This window comes from Aspergillus eucalypticola, assembly GCF_003184535.1.
Source record: "Aspergillus eucalypticola CBS 122712 chromosome Unknown BO83scaffold_8, whole genome shotgun sequence".
Classification (NCBI taxonomy): domain Eukaryota; kingdom Fungi; phylum Ascomycota; class Eurotiomycetes; order Eurotiales; family Aspergillaceae; genus Aspergillus; species Aspergillus eucalypticola.
In genome coordinates, this window is record NW_020290282.1 from 282,090 (window position 1) to 300,700 (window position 18,611).

At 47.5% G+C, this 18,611-nt stretch overlaps 4 protein-coding genes across 4 annotated transcripts; 1 reads left to right on the forward strand and 3 right to left on the reverse strand.

Annotated features, from left to right (window-relative positions):
• Positions 1-862: 862 nt before the first annotated feature.
• BO83DRAFT_309389 (40S ribosomal protein eS7) lies at positions 863-1,975 on the reverse strand (the record flags this gene model as incomplete). Its single annotated transcript, XM_025527396.1, has 3 exons — positions 863-1,226; positions 1,378-1,460; positions 1,820-1,975. The coding sequence occupies 3 exons, from the start codon at positions 1,973-1,975 to the stop codon at positions 863-865; spliced, it is 603 nt and encodes a 200-aa protein (XP_025389595.1).
• Positions 1,976-2,284: 309 nt separating this feature from the next.
• Positions 2,285-4,098, reverse strand: BO83DRAFT_377082 (Rab family GTPase). The gene is made up of 4 exons (XM_025530900.1): positions 4,016-4,098; positions 3,629-3,869; positions 3,454-3,517; positions 2,285-3,304 (listed from the first exon to the last, which is right to left on the reverse strand). The coding sequence occupies exons 2-4, from the start codon at positions 3,710-3,712 to the stop codon at positions 2,664-2,666; spliced, it is 789 nt and encodes a 262-aa protein (XP_025389596.1). The 5' UTR covers positions 3,713-3,869; positions 4,016-4,098; the 3' UTR covers positions 2,285-2,663.
• A 57-nt stretch (positions 4,099-4,155) lies between these two features.
• On the forward strand, positions 4,156-15,061 carry BO83DRAFT_397473 (uncharacterized protein; the record flags this gene model as incomplete). Its single annotated transcript, XM_025533191.1, has 14 exons — positions 4,156-4,193; positions 4,489-4,609; positions 4,862-5,012; positions 5,041-5,078; positions 6,811-6,960; positions 8,138-8,198; positions 8,226-8,317; positions 8,347-8,385; positions 9,016-9,083; positions 9,689-9,782; positions 9,806-9,916; positions 12,701-12,889; positions 14,460-14,526; positions 14,985-15,061. 14 exons carry the CDS (start codon positions 4,156-4,158, stop codon positions 15,059-15,061), a joined length of 1,296 nt encoding a protein of 431 aa, XP_025389597.1.
• Positions 15,062-16,821: 1,760 nt separating this feature from the next.
• BO83DRAFT_377083 (putative acetate kinase) lies at positions 16,822-18,570 on the reverse strand. Its single transcript, XM_025530901.1, has 5 exons — positions 17,679-18,570; positions 17,562-17,624; positions 17,438-17,510; positions 17,010-17,387; positions 16,822-16,929 (listed from the first exon to the last, which is right to left on the reverse strand). Exons 1-5 carry the CDS (start codon positions 18,371-18,373, stop codon positions 16,885-16,887), a joined length of 1,254 nt encoding a protein of 417 aa, XP_025389598.1. The 5' UTR covers positions 18,374-18,570; the 3' UTR covers positions 16,822-16,884.
• Positions 18,571-18,611: the final 41 nt, after the last annotated feature.

Sequence of the window (18,611 nt, forward strand, 5' to 3'; positions counted from 1 at the left end):
AGTAAGTAAACTGTTAGTAATAAGCGACCTCTTACCAACAAGACTCAAAGAGAGTCCAATAACTTCGAAATTTTACATTATAAATACAATAGTTACATACTACTATCAATACCTACCCCATCTACACTATACTCAAAAAAAGAAAAACAAGAAAAGAGTTCATACACTCGACAACACAATGCATTTTCTTTTGCAGGCAATTCCCCTTAGCCCTATAGCTAGCTAGCTACCCTAGCAACCAATTTCCTTCTCCCCCTTTTTCTTTTTAAAACTAATATGACAGAATGACAGCTGCACGCAAGACCGACATGAATCTTTGAACTTTGACTTTCCTTTTCGAACCCTCAATCCCTTAATACCCGGTTTATTTTTGCCCCGAATCCCACCCAAAAAGAACACATATACCATGTACCAGAACCGACCGACCGACCGAAAGAAAGAAAGATAGAAAGATACCTGACCAGAACCTCACTGTCTCAATCCTCAACCCCACAAAGAGCCGCAAGCAAGAAGGTGTCTAACTGACGGCTGGGGTGGGTGTGTGGGTGGGGAACATGCAGTAAAACAAAACGGGGATGGTGATGGGGGATGGGGAGATCGTAGTTTAGTGTTTCTGCATGCCCCCGAGCCCACGTGCAATATATGGTACGTGATTTTCTGAGGGGAATTGACGAGTAAAAAAAAATATGGAAGAAACGGCAAGAAAGATGAGAGAGAAGAGGACGGAGTAAGAAGAAAAATTGAGGTAAGAAGGTCAAATCAAATTTTAGTCTCTTGTCTTGTCACATTTGTCACTTGTCAAATTAAAAAAGGAAAAAAAAGAGGAAAAAAAAAATAATTTGATTCCTTTTTTTTTCACTCTCTAGTAGTCGGCACCACCCTGGGGGAATTCAAAGACAACAGCACGGCCAGTCAACCGACGGTAGACCTCGCCGTAGGCATCAAGGCGGTGGTCAACACCACCACGCTCCTTCTCGTCCAGGATGACCTTGAGGGTCTTGGAGCCGTCCTCCTTGGTGCGGGTACGCTTGCCGACGATCTCGACGGGGTAGACGAGGTCGGTGAGGATGGCGTCGTGGACAGCAGTCAGAGTGCGGGAACGAGGACGCTTCTGCTTCTGGTTGGAACGAGAGCTGGCGGAGCGCTTGGGGCGGGGCAGGATGCGGCGCTGAGCAACGAAGAGGACGTGGCGGTCGGAGAACTTCTTCTCGAGCTCACGGGTCAGACTAGAGAAGGGGAGTCAGTCAGATGGTTTCTGGTGTCGTTTCTTTTTCGCTGCTACGCTTCTGGTAGTTGTGGGCATGTGGCTGGCCACATTCCGGGGTTCGTGTATTTTTTTTTGTTTCATGTGGAGATGTGTGGAGTGGAAAATCGTACCGCTGCTGGATCTTGTGGAAGCCCTGGAGGAGAGGGACAGGGACGAAGATGATGACTGCCTTCTTGCCGTGGCCGACCTCGACCTATGGTGATAGTAGAGTCAATATCAAGTTGCGCACAATCCGAGAGAAAAACAAATGAATATTTCAAATTCCCAGTTCGCGCAGCAGATCAGATTTGAGTGTCGATTGGTTGTTGGGACGGTTCAATTCGTGTTCTTCTTTTCTCTTCTTTTTCCTCAATGCTGGTGGTATGTAATCCCCAAGCACACAAACGTATACACCATCCAGGTGCAGACCGCACACAATATCCACATTGATATTTGATATTTCCCAGAACGTCTCTCGTATGTTGCCAATTTCCGCGAATTCACGAAACTCTCGACCCTCTCTGATCTGTACACGGACGGAGGCTATGAATGAAAAAACCAAATCATCCTTACCTCACGGGCAGAGACAAACTGCAGGGGCCTGAGAGTGGCCTTCAGGTCCTGTGTGTTGCTCTCGAGGTCGAAGAGAGCACCGGCGATCGCGGTCTCCAGCTCGGAGGGGTTCTGCCTCGACGGCGAGTTGATGGCGATCTTGTTGATAGCAGCCATGATTGCAGACGAGCGACGGGTAGCTGGCTGTGCTGCGGATGCTGCCTTCTGTCGTGAGGTTGGTTGTCGAGGTTGGTGGTTGAACGGAGATCTCTCGAACGTCCTCCAATTTGCGCTTGGGTCGGCTGTGGGATCGGAGGCTCGGCCTCTCGCTTAGCGGGTGGCCGTAGTCCCGTTTGGGACTAGTTAGGGGATGTCTGGTCCCGTGACCCTTCTGCCCTTTTCGGATCATCAACCATTAACCAACTACTACCATGCAGCATTGCGAGAAATGCTTGCTTGTCTATCATGTTAATCCTCATATTATACATTGCATTTGGATCGCAGAATTCGCATTCTATGACTATGGCTGACTGGCAATGAACCTGACCGGTTCTCTGTACAAATCTTTGCCATTCCCTTAATCGCCATACTAACTCTCTGCATAGTCATTGGAAACGAACAGAAAAAAAAGATAAAGAAGTAGTGCAGTACCATAGCAGAGCAGAACAGAACAGAACACTCGAGACGCCGGGAAATGAGAATGGATCAAGCCGCATGTCAGTCTGGTCCTGACGGTCGGGGAATCACTGCCGCAGGATATTACTATGTAATCAACCTGACATTGTATCGAACAGTAAAAGGACGATTGCAAAAACGAAAGAAGCACGACCAAAATCTCATGACACGCTGTAAAAACAATCTGAGATTAGCAGGCACACCCTTCCTTTGCAGTTGCCGGACCACGCTCCCCCAGGTTGACCCGCGAGTCTTCGGCCGGACGACCGCTGTTCAGGCTAGTCTGGCCCGTGCCAGCGCCACCTGCTCGTCCGCTCTTCAGGCTGCTCTCCGGGATCGCATTGGCGATCGCAGTAAAGACATCCACGACATTCGTGCCCGTCTTGGCACTGGTCTCGAAGAACAAGAGACCCTCTTCCTCCGCGTAGGCGCTAGCTTCCCGTGTAGGCACCTTCCGAGCATCACCGGAAGTGACATCCTGTGCTTCCTGAGGTTCTTCGGCGGTTTCATCTGCATCGGCCGTAGACGATTCGCCCTCGGCATCAGCGGGCGACTCCCCGGCCGCCTCGTTCCCGTCGTTTGTCAAATCCAGCTTGTTACCAACGAGAGCGATCACAATACCGGGACTAGCTTGTCGCTGAAGTTCCGCAACCCAGTGCTTAGCCTTTGTGAGAGAGGACGGTTTGGTAACATCATAGACCACGAGCGCCGCCTGGGCGTTACGGTAGTACATGGGAGCGAGCGAGGCGAAACGCTCCTGACCGGCGGTATCCCAAATTTCGAACTTGATCGTTCGCGTAGACAGAGAGCATTTTTGGGTGAGGAATGCAGCTGTGATGATAGACAATGACATCAGCATCGGAGATACAGCCACTGTCGGGAACCAAGAAAACCGGGAACAATTCCCTTCTTCCCTTCCCTCCGTCTCTTCCCAAATCGGGAAAAGTGATCTGTAACTGCCACAGCCGGGAGAAGCTTACCTCCGATAGTCGGTTCTTTGTTCTCTTGGAAATCGTTGTTGACAAATCTCAGCACCAGTGAGGACTATAATGGGCAATCATCCATTGCGTTCATTGTCAGTCGTTTTTTTTTCTCTGTGGTTACTCAGGTACCACGCGGAGGTCAGAGCAAGGAAAGTGCCGGGGTTGCTCGTACCTTTCCCACAGCGGCTTCACCCAAAAGTACCAGCTTGACGCTGCTACTCGGTTTGGGAGTATTTGTGCTAGTTGATTCAGACATGGCTCGAGAGCCCAACGAAGGCGATGAAGGTATGCGATCAGGTCGTCTTGCAGGACAAGCCCACACTAGGAATGATTATCAATCTGAAGGATGATTTCAGCTCGCAAAGGGCGGCTCAGGCCGGGCGATACAGAGAGCACTACTCGGGAGTAGAAGCCTGAAGGAAGACGTAAGCAAGACACACGAGGGAACTCCGGAGGAGGGGGTGTGGTGGAAAGGGCCAGAATCGAGCAGGGGTTAATGTGACGAAGGGAACATTGGAGAAGAAAAAATGGACAAATAAGAAGAAGGTATACTACGCACCGGTACCAGAGTGAAATGGCGGTGGACGGGGAAGAGTGATGGAGAGAGAGCGCAATGACGGCGAGAGAGAGGGAGAGAGAGAGATGCTACGGCCTAGGTAGATACGCAGTGAGGCGGAGGGTGAAGTAGATGGCGGCGCGATGCCCGACTCGGTTAGCGCGCCCAAGGCGGGCGGGCAGTCACGGGATGTTCCCGCAATTCTCCAAACATAAAAAATTACCCATATCTTTATTAGTTAATTTTTGGTGCGCTTCAGGTACCAGTCAAAACTTCGCGGGTACTGGTCCCATGGGGAGAAAATAAGGCAGACAAGACAGAGGATGAGACAATTGTGGCTCTGCGGGTAAACCAGGTGACAACAGCGGAGAGGCACAGGTTGGAAGGGTTTAGGGCTGTTTGGTATTTCCTTCTGTCCAGTTGATTTCCCACACTCGACCTGTAGATACATCCGACGTACATGGGGGGAAAATAAGCGGCTGCTCCCCTAAACTATTTCCTGAAACAAAGCAGCTTACCCGTGACACCTGCTGTCGATACCCATCGAGACATCAACCGGCTCCAACGCAGAAGATAGATAGTATCTCCTCATACACTGTCATTCCATCATTGGGGCCTGACTATCGCGGGAAATGCGACAGATCATCTTTCTAGAGAAACCCTTCAAACCCCGACCACAACCATCAGGGCTTCGATGATTGGTAGGCAAGCGATCTGGCCCAACTCAACGCCAGGATTATCCATAAGGTGCATATCTATAGGTCGCAAAGTAGGCACGGGGTAAACAACAACAACAAAGACCGACAGAACAACAGCATGCCATGGCGTCCGAACATGACGTGCCAATAGGTCCCCCAACGGCCCATGATCGCCGGCCAGACAGTTGGAAACGCCTCCCCAATGGCATCCAGTCGTGTCACGGAGCCAACGTTGCACGACATGATTTGTGCAGAGCCGGTGGCTGCCCAAAAAAGAAGCACATGCACGCCGTTCAGAACTTGTTGATTCTCGACCAGGGATCCACCCAGATAATGCCACTGCCTTCTCCCCAGCAAATCAGATTGAAGTCGCTCTGTGGGCTCCCGTCAAACAACCCTGAAGACAATCACGGTTAGATGTCATCGTCGGGGTCTCGTCCGAGTGCCGAAATTCTTTTCCCCAAGTCCTCACTTATCCAGCTGACTTGCAGTTTTCCCCCGTACTGGTGCAGTGGGTTGCGATTTTCACATTATGGAGTGACACGCCATAGTAGTAGTAGTAGTAGTAGCAGTAGCAGTAGTCATAATCCCCCAAACCATGAACTTTGATTATCTGTGCCAGTGCCAGTAGTGTACACATACACGCAAACTCATACACAATTCAACACTGACGCAACCACGATGAAGTTCGCTCGGTTTAGAATTCAATAAGCATTGAAAATATCCAGAATCAATTTTTAGCAGCAGACTGTATTAAGGAGCAAATGCTGACGAAATTGTAAGGAAAAGAAAAATAAATTCCAGGTATTTGACCGCGAGGTCCAACGTTCTAGTCTGTCTTGGTATCAATCCATGTATCCCAAATCAAAAAGAAATAACCCCATCCCGTCTATTCCCAACGCCGGTAGTAAAGCAGACCAAGTAGAAAAACAACAAATCTCGACAAATCACTTTTGGTGGAACAGATCATAGACCTGAGCTGGTTCGTGTCGGCGGATTAAAGGTGTATGGAGGCAAAAATAATGGTCGATCGAAGAATTGAAAAGAAATAGGTGGTGGCCGTATCGTTCCATGGTGAGAAGAAAAATGTCCACGGCGGAAAGGGCGTAATTAGAAAGTATGTAGAAACCGAAACCAGTGGCGGCAAAAGGACAACGCAGTAAGAGCAGGAAATAGTAGTGGTACAGGGAACTATGATTCGTTGTTAGTCGGGAACCAGATCACCCGGGAGATGCTTGTGTCTAGGCAACTTACAAGCTCGACTTCATAGTAGTCACGTCAAACTCCAGGAGCCATGCGCCAGTTGCAAGTCACAAATAACTTTTCGCTCGAGAGAATAGCAGAACAGCAGCATGTGGTTGGCAGATGTCTCCAAGGGTTTCATCGGGTCGAAGGCGGCGGCGGTGGTGCACCCGGCTTCTTGACTCCGGTAGTGTCATAAGCTCCTCGTCCCATGTTGAAGGCTGACAGATCTCGCAATATCATTTCAGATTCTGAGCGAATGGCCATGGTCAGATGCTGAAGGTTTGCTCTTTCGGAAAGGAGTGGAAGACGGTGGGAAAGATATAGAAAAGCGAAGGCGGATGTTTTGAAGGGAAGTGTGTTTCAAGCCTGGGAGAAGTGTACTCACAGGAAGATTAAATAAACACACGACGGGCCTCCCCAAAAAAGAAAATACCAATAAATAAAAAGAGCTCGATTATTATTCTGACTGTGCGTCGTGTTGATAGATCGTGTGTAGGACTAGCGAGGTACCCAAGCGATTCCCGGCAGCGAACAGGCGGTAACGACGCAGACAGATGATGCAGGCTGCAGGTGAGATCGGAAGTGGGATCCTTATTAAGGCGCACAAGTCTGACACTGGGTTGGAGACGAGACAGGGTGGTGTAGTGTAGGCAGATCTGAGTAGGGCAGGAATGCGACTGTCGAAGTACCAAGAAATGGGCGTGTAAGAATGAGGAAGGGTGGAGTCCTTGAACCCAGTCGACAGGTCGCTTTTTCTTTTTGTTTTTACCCTCTTTTGATCCTCTTTAGACACTCATGCGGTTCGAAGACGTTTATTTTCTTTTTCCTTCTTTCCCCTTGGGAACTTTTTTCCAGGTGGCAGAGCGACGAGAGATAAAAAGTACGCGAGATGTGCAGATGATGGTAATTGGAAACAAGCGCGATCTGATCAAGAACCAGCGACCAAGGACACGGAGGACGACTAATGCAGCCGGCAAGGAGGTGATCCTGGAAAGGAGCACGGAAGTGAGCTCCGTCTAATCCGGTAAAAAAAAGAAACCAAGCTAGACTGGACGTATCGCAAGGGAGGATGGAACGCGGCCTGGTAACGTCACGGCGAGGAGGATCGGGAATAGAGCCGAGGGCGAAGGGAATGGGCGAAAGTACGTAGGGAGGAAGAGGAGAGGAGCTGGACGAGGAGGAAGGGTGAGTTTAATTGATTTTAGGAATGGATGGATGAAGAATTTAGTAGCCAGATGGTTGAAGGGGGTCCATCCCATAGATATATAGTGACTAGACCTTCTTACTTTATGGTTGATTTTATTTTTTTATTCTAAATTTTTAATGCTCAGATTGGGGTGAATTCCAATCTAGACAGAAAAGAACTTCTGAAAGTAGGAAGTCAAAAAAAAAATAGAAAATCAAAATAAAGGTGGACGATACCTAATCTAGATACGGAAAGACAAAAGTAAACAGAAAAAGAAAATTCAGAAAAGGAAAAAGGGAAAATTAAAAGGTGGAAAATCCAATTGGGAAAATGGAAAAACTACGGAGAGAGTAAGAAGCTAAACCTGGCCAAAAGAGTGTGTAAACGGAGCAATGACAGAGTCATAGTAATACGGCGAAGACTAGAAATTTGAGAGAGACACAGAAATTAAGAAAAGCAAAATACGCATATAGTAGGAGTAATAGTAATAATAACAACAATAATAGTAGTCGAGCAACAGCTCTCTTTAGCATAGCTAGGCGGCTCACCCGTCCCGAAGGTAAGGTACCGTGGGTGCGATCCATTTCCCCCTTTCTTTTTCTTTTCTTAGGGGTTTCTGGCCCCCGTCACCAACGTCGTGACGCCTCTCTCGGACGGGAAACTTTGTAGCCACCTACTAAGTAATAGGTAGCTCAGGTGAAGGTTGGTATCTTTCTTACCTTTTCGTTGCTTTTCTATCCTATCCCTTTGCTTCTTTGTCTGAGTCGCCTCATGTTATTCCCGGTCACTCAAGTGGCTCCCCATCTGCATCCCATCTCCCTTCCCCCCCGTCAGTTGCTACTACTAGACCTTCCCGATGATGGCTGATACCTAGACACGGGTTCATCTCGGAAATTGTAGGGAAACCACAGGAAGAGTCCGTCTAATCCGTAACGGAAGTGACCTTACCTGGATTGTTTCTGAATAGAGAAATCCATTCCATCGATCATGGCCTAGTTCGGAGAAGACTTTGCCCAACCAGTCAAGGGACCGACCTCTCCGACTATAGTAAGTAAAGGTACTGTAAATTTGTAATGGCATTGAGAATTTAGCCACTGTTCAGCAGTCATCATCATTCTGACGACCACCACACCAGTAACGGAAAAAGGGAAATACCACTACAGAAGAAATTTTGAGGTCTCCACTGACTGTACGGAGAACATCAGTCAGAAGTTAGGAACCGATTCCTCGGACGCGACGGGCAGGTTTGAGTGCAGGTGAGTGGGGAAGGCAGCCGCTCACAGGATCCCGCGGATGGATCCGAATCCAGCACCAATGGGTCCGCTGGGGCTTGACCTGATGCTTTCTCGCGTGGTTTTTTTGGGGGGGGGGGAGGGGGGGTGGGAAGGGAAGAACCAAAGTCAGGGGCCCCTGGATGGGGGGAGGAGCCTGTTTCCCGGAAACCCTACGTATTCAAAATTCCATGGGATGCCATAGCTAGCCAACTAGGTAGGTCTGTCTGGGTGCTTTTGCACAGCATGACCCCATGCAGATGTTTTGACTTTTCTTCTTTTCTTTTTTTCCTTCCCTTTTTGCTCATTGATATTTGCCTCTTATCCTATGAAACGGGGTCTCTGAATTTTCGGGCTGGATCTATTATTTACCAGTGGTGGCTGCTAAGATTTAGAGCGGCGCACCCTTGTCGGTAGCTCCCCCCTAACACGGCTAGACATCCTGGAAAGGGCCGGAGTACCTGCATAGCCGCACTTATCTATCGAGCTCGACTACTGTACGATCGAGATGATCGAACTTTGATGGCGCCAACCATGGTTTGATAGGTAAGGTCCAGAGCTCTGGGCTATCACTTTAATCATCCTGGGCGTAGAAGTATGTAGGTAAGTATGAAAAAGTACTCTCAGTACTTTGACGACCAGCTAGCTGTTTCTGCTTTCATCCGCAATGGGTAAGCAAGCAGGCATTCAACCCTACGGGAAGTTGGCCTACTAACTAGTAAGTAACCGCCGGGGATACGGAGGACCAGGGTACCTAACCAGGTTCAGAACCAATCCAGAAGCTTTCCGTCCGGTAGTTAGTCACCTGCTGCACTTTAGTTTGGAGTAGTTTCGGGAGACTATTCGCGACCAAGATCACTGTTTATTGATGGACCTCCCTAGCCTGGCCCACCATTTCTCCTGGTTTGATTCATGTTGGCTACAGAGAGATTAGCACCGGTTTCTGTCACCTCTGGCCCTCGTTTGTCGTCTCTGAGTGAGTGAGCAATCAACCTACACAGGCCAACTATCTACTAAGCGAATCCGAGCTGACCTCAAGACATTGTCTGTCTTTACTTTTTCTATTTCCTTATCCTTCATTTCCCGCTGGACTTCTTTTCCACCCTCTGATCTTTTGGCACACTCGCGTCTTCCCTCCCTTTGGTCACCGGGGAAATCGGCTGGCTGAAAGGGGCAGTGGGGCCCCCTAATAACGATCCATGATCCGGCAAATCCACTGTTACCCGCCTCCGTTACGTATTATTGTGCAACTCGCATTCTTCTCGCGCGCTTCTAGTCCTTCTAGCGCCCTCGCCCTGCCTGTTCGCCCCCGCGACCGCGGATGGAGCTGCGAGCAACCAGAACCAGCGCGCCAATTTTGCAGCTTTTCGGTCCTACGATCGCAGACTACCAGACTCTAGTAAACGATAGGCTCAATTTACGCTGGGTCCAGGAGCCCTCTAAAACTTCCCGAAGAACAATCTGGATGTTCTTCCCCCCGACAAGTTGGGGGATTCGCAGCCCTGTGCGGATTTCTGGGGGTTGACATCTCCGGCTGCATGGAGGAAGCTAGTTTAGTTAATACTCAGGTAAGCAAGCTCTCTCACTCGTCTGTCGTTCTGTAAATTGTGGCTGGAATTACAAATTACCTCTGTCGCTTGACCGTCGTTACCCAGTATGGGCTAAATTATTCGACTCCACCAGCCCATCCCACTACATCATTCTTACCACTTCTATTCCTGACCTTCGCCACAATGGGGCAAAGCAAAGTAGTAACGTCTAGACGAGTGGAATTCTAGACTGACTCGAGCTGCTCAAAGCCGCCCACGTTTGCCCAACCTCTTGCTCACTTGCGTAGCTTCTGATCCTCTGATAGTATCTCCGTTGTAGACCGTCTTGACGTCGCCGTCGATCTGCGCGGAGAAACAATGCCACAAAGTGCCAAGCGACGCATGTACCGGGATTCGCAACATGGGACTCCCTGCTAGGCTGGCGCGTACGCGTGTTTCAATCCAACCGATGGATTGGAACTAGCCGTCACAGTCACACCGTAGGCGCTTTATCTTTGTTTGGGGATGTCTGATTACACCTTATCTCACAACTGGTTCGTACTTTTCCCGTCTCTTCTCTGACTAGCCAATGACGTGAATCAATTGAAAGGAACATAGTTGGCCTTTTCTTTGTGGTCGAATAGGACGTGATGACTGTGTCAGCAGGAAGAAGTAACTAAAGTTGCTGATAGCATCAGATTCTGAGACATGAGATCATCCCATCCAATGGAATGGCATGACTTGTATCTTTAATCCTTCAATTTTTTTGCGACACGCCGTCCTCGGCTACATGTGACACCTTAGTTTGGTTTTTTGTTTTATCATCATGATCCTGGACCAAACAGCCGAACATACACACCCACACAATAATAACCACCCAGCAATAATAATAGCACTCATCAATTGACCCCAGAAATCCAGGCCCAACAGCCGACACACCCTCTCACGCCCAGTATCCAGCAATAGCTACAGAAACAGAAACATCAACAAAAAGCAAACGCAAGCAAGTGTTCCACCTTGCGCCCGGATGGGTCAAAGTCAACTCAACCACCTCTTCCAGAACGATTCTAGAAGGCCCATCCGGATGGTTCTTACCCTTCCCCATCCAACCATGGTTCGCTCGCGGATCGTACCATCCGTCATGGTCCCCGGGACTTTACGCCTCTTGAACCCGCTGGCTGCCAAAAAGAAAAATAGACATCGGAGATACGAACTAAAACCCACAAATTGCAAAAAGAGCTACTGTAAGGCAGAAATAGCTATTATGATCCCCGTCTCAACGGCCCGAACATGTCCCCAAAAGAGGAAATTACTCGATAGGCGAACCACCACGACTCCATCGAGAGAGTGGATTTGTCCTCCGTAATTGGTTTACGGGGAGGCTAGAACGGCGCTAGAAACCGGAGGAACGGGGCTAATGAGTACTTTGGTCTAGCGAGAAGGGTGGAAAGGGAACCGTTGGGCGGTATTGCCTTTTCGGAAATGGACGAGAAGGAAAGCCAAAGGTAAGTACTCCGTAGGTTGAGTTTTTTCTTTCCGGGTTCCGCAGACGCTAGAGTGTGTTTTGACTTGTGGATATTATGGCTTTTTTTTTTTTTCTAATTGGGTCGGTCGGTCTTGGAAGGCTAGATCGTTGGAAGGATTGAAGAGGATTGCGAGAAACGGCATGGAATGGATGGATAGGATCCTTCCGATCCGATATGATTAACTATTTACTGACTGTCGATAGATAGCTGGGCTGATTATTCAAGTTATCTGGCTAACTATCTATATGTCCGATTACTGACTGACTGGTCTTCAATAGGGCGGTTGGGAATATATTGAATTGGATAGATAATGGATACATCCATCAATCAATCCATTGAGGGTCCGTCGCGAGCTGCTACTTGCTTGCTTGCTTGCTTGCTTGCTTACAATTTTGGTAAGTGGTAAGTGGTAAACAGGGATCAAACCACATGATTATGATTAGTTTCATGATCCATCATTTCGAACTTTTTTCCCTTGCAAGCGACTAATAATTCCCGCACAAGGAAACAGCGATGAGAAAACCTGACCTGTCATGCGTGAACGTTCATCTTGGTGTTCGTTCGAAACATGTCTAGGATTTTCCGACGGTGGTGGTCGGATGCAGATTGATTAATTGATATTGATTGATTGATTGATTGATTGATTGATTGATTGATCATTAGATGGGCCGAAGTAGTCCGAACACGGAGCCAGAAGTACCACTACTAATTACCTTACCCACGAAGTGAGCATGTACTTTACTTCTCTTCCGCATGGCTCATTCGTTGGTTCATTCGTTCCCACAACCAGGTTCAAGGTTCAAGGGTTAAGCATGGTTTAGTTTTCCCTGCAAAAATTTGACTGGACATGATTCAGCCCGCATCGGCAAGATGCATTAGCCATGCAGAAAAAAAAACAAATCTAATTCTAGCGAATACAGCAACACCCCAACGTCCGATCTTATTTTTTTCCCCATGGAAAGGGAACATACCAGAATGATCGAGACCTTGTTCTACTTTCCATGGTATCGCTGTATAGTATGTCGGGTATCGGGATTTTCCTGCAGCAGATCGTTTTTATTGCAGCCACAGAAAGAGATAAATGGACGTATGTACTGCATGTGGCTAGATACATACATACTGCAGAGCTACATCCCAGATGAAGGATACAGTAGCCAGAGAGGATCGACCGATGCCGTGAAACACGAAAACCAACCCACTTAACTTACCCTTACTGTACTACTTAAACTATAGCCAAGAGGGAAAAAGGATGAGGATGATGTGCTTCTGAAGAGGAGGTCTGTTCGCCATTGCATAGTACCTTGCAGAAAATTATGGGACGGGGAATGGGCGAGGGTTATGCGACCGACGCAGGGGGAAACTGCATTTACTAGATTGATTATGGTTAATGCCAAAGCGTTTTTTTGCCTCCTGTTGATCAGGGTAAGTAATGTTTGTACTTTTGGCAATTTACCTGTGCAGATGTGGAAGTGAAGACATTGTCTTGTTTTACATAGACGGATAGTAGTCTTGCATTTTACATGGTAGCTTAGCTTAACCTGTCTCTACCTAGTAAATATGTATGTGTGCGTTGGGTGGAAGGAGACAGAGTGAATGAAGCAAATCCCCGAAGAATTGGAGTGAATGATCAATTGCCATTATGGGTACAAGTATTTCCTTGCTGAAAGGTAAAATCATTCCCTTGTTCATCATCATCTAGCACTACTGTTAGCTAAGCTCTCAATCAAGGCGGCAATTCTTCAGTTCTACAGCTACTATCCATCCAGGTGGAACACGTGCCTTGACAGTGGCGTGAAACCTGAACATTAAGGCCGGAAAATCTAAGTAATTAGTTACTAGTCGGTTGGTACCTGCCAAGACTCTAGGCAAGGTTCCTGGGCTGAGCTGAGCTGAACTGAGAGCTGAGCTATCTGTCTGTCTGTCTGTCATTCAGTCAATCATTTTAGTGTTTTTGCTCCCATAACTCAAAAATGCAATTAAAATCCATGCGACATGACTGATCCAGCGAGAGGTACAGAGAGTACTCCGTACAAAGTAGGTAATTTGCAGTTCTTACTGTGTACACAACAACAAAACAACACGTCCAACCCGTTATCCCTAACCAGGTAACGATATTCACCCTTCTTCTATTCTCTTTTTCCTCTTTCTCTCTCACACACACTCTCTCTCCCCCTGATCCACCTGAGTGGTAACAGACCAAAGAGAAACCTCGATAACCCTACAGAACTACAGCACTAGAGGCGCGCGGAATCGCAGCCGGCTTTCCTTTAGTGTCCACTCTCGTCCACGGGATGGCGTTCTAGAAGGGGAAACTTGATCGGATCGTCTGCAAATCCTTTTGGGCTCTCGGCGCATTATTACGAACGGGGCTGAACTGAATGAAAGAATACTAGGAAAGGGGAGGTGTGTTTTTATTTTTACTTTTATTTTTTTCTCTTTCTTCCCAATAACAGTGCGGGACGGATGATGGCGACTTTTTTTCGATAGATGGATTCATTTTGTTGATGATTCACCTGATAAGGATGTCCCGTGTCGCCCTGTCAATGTTTTCTTTTTTTTTTTTTTTTTTCCTTTTCTTTCTTGTGCTTGCTATCTTTCGGTTACTCTTTTTCTTTTCTTTTTCCTCTGCTGAGGGTGATCTTCTAGATTGATTGATAGATAATAGATAGAGCGAGAGAGGAAGATAGAGGATGGGGAGGCGGCGCGCGGACGGACGAACGGGATTGATACATGATAGTTACACAGCTACAGCAACCGTAAGTCACGGGAGAGAAAGAAAAGGGAAGGGAAGGGAAAGAAAGAGGTCCACGGTGGATGTATCAAGTTCCATGTCAATCCAACTAACGCATCCACCCGCCACTCTGGAACCTCATTTCGCTTCCCCGTTCCGGACCATATTTCAGTTCCCCTTTTTAGGTCATGGTGCATCCCTCCTCCCCGTCTTTCCTTCCCCTCGTATCACCTCAACACATATTTTCTTTTATTTCTTCAGCCACCCAGCAAAACCACCAGATTGATGCGTGATGATCGCCTTGCCCCGTCTGTCAGCCTCATCGTTAGTCTGAATGCTGAGCGACCCTCCATCCGTCCCAAAGGGAAGGGAAGGGAAGGGATTGAAGGGGGCCCGGTCCATGCATCCATCTGACAGACTTCCCGATTCGGAGTGATGATCTTCAGGTCGCCTCCGTGGCGGACCCAACTAGCTAGCATTATTATTATTTTTTACTATAATTATTTTTTTTTCTTTACTGAAGAAAGTTAGATAGTTAAGTAGTGAATGAATAGATAGATCACATCATTCTTACAGTAGCTGAGTTATTTTACCTACCTATCTTCCCGGAGATGATGGCGCAAGTGAGCGATCATACATCTCCGCCGAGATGAGGCGGTCCCCCCCCCCTTCCCCCCGCCTCCACTTCTCTTCTTTCACCAAGAAAGCAATTGATCTTAACTGAGAAAGTTCTAGAATGGTTGCTATGCGATGTGTCTGGAGAAGTAGTAGTACCTACCTCTTTAGGTAGATGCTGGATCCCTTGTCAGTGGAGCCATTTCCTTCACACGGCACATATGGCAGCTATACACATCCATTTTTAGCTGCCATAAAGATGCTCCACTAGAGGAGAACATCCATGTCTGCCGTCAAAGTACTGACTTACTCCAGATTGTAGTAGAAAATCTAGACTACTTTATAGAACCGGAGCATTATTCTTATGATTATTATTAAATCAGTATTATTATTATTATTTAGTGTTACTATACATGGATGGCCTCCGGCCCGTCTAGACCAAGTGTTGTTGTTGTCCCAGCTAACCCTCTAGCTGCATGAGCAGTGAGTGAGTGACCCCGATAATCGTGCATCTATCTATCTCTCTATCTATCTTTCATTCTTTCTTTATCAAAAGTACGGCTTGACTATTAGTTTATCCTGTCAGACGGAGATCAATGACCAACTCCGCGGGTCGTACTAATATCTTTTTGCTTTTTTTTTCTTGCTTCCTTCTTTCTTTTGCTTTTCTTTCTGTTAATCAGGTGATGGGTGAAAACAAAGCGACGACTAGAGGATTTTCAATGTCTAATTGGGTTCCCTATTAAACTCTGACCGAGTGAGTGAGTGACTGACACTTACGGGGTCATCATCACATCAACCATCATCTACCAACTCAACACCATCATTATTAGTATGACTATCCATCCAACACTAATCCCTCTCATGGAGATGATGGAGTATCTCCGAACCACCGATCCTCAGAAAAGAAAAAAGAACAACTAACCACCCAATCACCACCCTCCTCCAGCACCATGATTTGCCACTTTTATCTGCAAAGTAGTACATTCTACACATTCCTATCTACTAACAAAGTCAGATACTACTAAACTGTGTTCAGATTAAACTTCTCCCTTTGACAATTTTCACAAAAGTCAAATCCCGCGGAGAGGACTACACGCCACCCGGCCCCCCCTTTAATCCCTGATGGAAGTGTCCAGACTGTCGGGTCCGAGACGGAGAGGGAGTGGTAACTAGTGGTTATTGTGATGTGATGGGATGTGATCACTTATTCCATCCAACACATAAACAGTACTGGGAGTAAGACATGCTTCGTATCCCAATAGGGTGCTTGGGATTGAAACAAAGGTCAGACAGGGAAGGATGAGAAATGATAATTGATCTGTCAAGTGTCTAAAACAAGTATACTGAGGAATTGGTATTGGTATGGTGTCTAGTTGAGACGTGGATTTGATGGCAGTTCTTGGCGAGGTAGATGTCAAAAGGTTCTATCTACTACCACTAATACTTTGTAGAGATACTACGTGTGCCAATCAGGTTAAATTATCATAGTAAGTAGTATGTACTGAGTACGGGTAAGCAGGGTTTATACTTAACGATGTTAAGTTATTGCAGGGATACAGGGTATATACCTAGTATAGTCCTAACTAATCAGTATCAGTTCTTTGTTCAGTTGTCAATGACTACAACTCTCTCTCTCTCTCAACGGATAATGTTGGCTGGCTGGCTGGCTGAGTCTCGGGTTCCTCGGTGACTAACGTGATTGGAATGTTATGTGATGGTTTGGTTTGTTGGGAGATGCTCTTCATTCTTTCAACTCGGTTGTTGGGTGAGTCGGTCACCATCCATTCATTCATAACTTCTTTTTTCTACTGATTAGGAAACTAATATTACACTCTCATGCTTTGTATTACTTAGAAAAGAGTGATTAGGCTAGACTTAGCCGTCGTAAAGTGGAAGGTGACATTTGAACTCTGAAATATAATTCCAATACAGGAAACTCCATGCCTGAGCAAAGGGATGCATGCCTACATTGGGTATGAGGTCTTATGACGAGTTCCCTTGTTCAATTCATTACTTCGTAAGTAGTAGATACATGCCTCTCTTGCTAAACTGACAGCAGGCCATCTGTCTACGACTTCTCATATTGATTGACACATCCGTATGCCATCTCGAACTATATATCCATCATTAGTAACCACACTCACATGCACAATCGAGTATCATCATAGGGGTAGAAATAAGGGTATGCCTCACCTGTTCATCTGTCTGACAGATCAATACCTTAGGACCCTTGTCATCACCCCGAGAAATATCCACTACAGTCTCCCCGTCCCCTGCACCCTTGTCATTCTTCCCCAGATCTACCGCACATCCCAGGCAGCGACACTTCTCCGTAACTGCTTTTCGAAGCAGCGCGCTCTTCTCGCCAATTCCGCCTGCGAAGACAAAGGCGTCGACACGGCCGTCTAGCTTTACAAAGTAATTGCCGAGGTAGCCCGTGATGCGGTCAACGAGGATGTCGAATGCCAGTTTATGCTCCCGTGTCGGTGGGTTCTCGACGGCGATTTGGGCAAAGTCGGTTGTGCCGGTCAAGGCTTTCCAGCCGGACTTTTTATTGAGGATTTCTTCGGCCTGGTCATGCGTTAGCGGAATGTAACTATTGCCATCAAGTGCATACGTACCGTGCTGATGTGCATTTCTTTAGTGCTGGCAGGACTGAGTTTGCCTGCATCGTTGGTGTAGTGGAACACAAGGCTGGACTACTGTCAGTATGCAGTTTCCTGAGCAGGGCATATTGGCACTCACGATGGATCAATGTCTCCGCTCCGTGTGGCGCCTGGTAGTCCGGCTAGCGGTGTGAGTCCCATCCTATGTGTGAATATGTCAGTATAGATGGCCATTGACAAAGGCTGGGAATCTCACGTGGTATCAACTGATTTACCATCCTTGATGGCACAGATAGAAGCACCGCTTCCGATATGCATTGCGATAATATTGGTCTTATCAGCAGGTTTGTTCAGGAACTCCGCAACAGAGCGCAGAATGAACGAATAACTGATGCCGTGGAAGCCATATTTCCGCAGCCCGTTGGACCTGGCTGTCTTCTGGTCGATTGGGTAGGTCTTGACATGTTCAGGAAGAGTTTGATGGAACGCAGAGTCAAAGAAGGTGATGCTCCTGACGGATGGAATTTCCTTCCTGCAATGCCGTATAATCTCCAGAGCCGAGTAATTGTGCAATGGAGCTAGGTCTTCCAGTTTCTCGAGATGATGATAAGTTTCGTCGGTGATTACAACAGACTTGTCATAGTCTCCACCGTGCACCACACGGTGGCAGATATAGGCTAGATCATCTGTGCTGGCGACTTCGGAAAGCTCGGGATCAGAGATGCAGCGCTGAAGCAGAAATTTGAAGGCATCTTGAGGAGTACTGATGCTTTCCTTGAGTTCCTCTTTGTGTTGCTTGTCGCCACTGGTGTATTTCAGCTTTGCTGGTGGGGCAGTGATACCGGAAACCTGCGCGGCAGCAATGACCTTTGGGGTCTTCTCGTAGGTATAGAAGGTAAGCTTGACCGAAGAGGATCCGGCATTGACGGAGAGGATGGATTTGCGTGCCATGTTGTTGCGGAGCAATTGGGTGCGGGGACACGATGAGTTAGCTTGCTGGCTGTTAGAGAAAGAAAGATTGAAATATAGGCTTTCTGAAACCCTTGTCGGGCCTTGATCTCGGAAGTTGTGGGTTGATGCTTGTTGGTGGTGGCAGCTCAGTTCCCGGTTGCGACGGCGGGTGATGTCACTCCCCGAGTGACGTATTGCCAGGGGTCTCCATACAACAACAACCTCACCACCTCGCTTC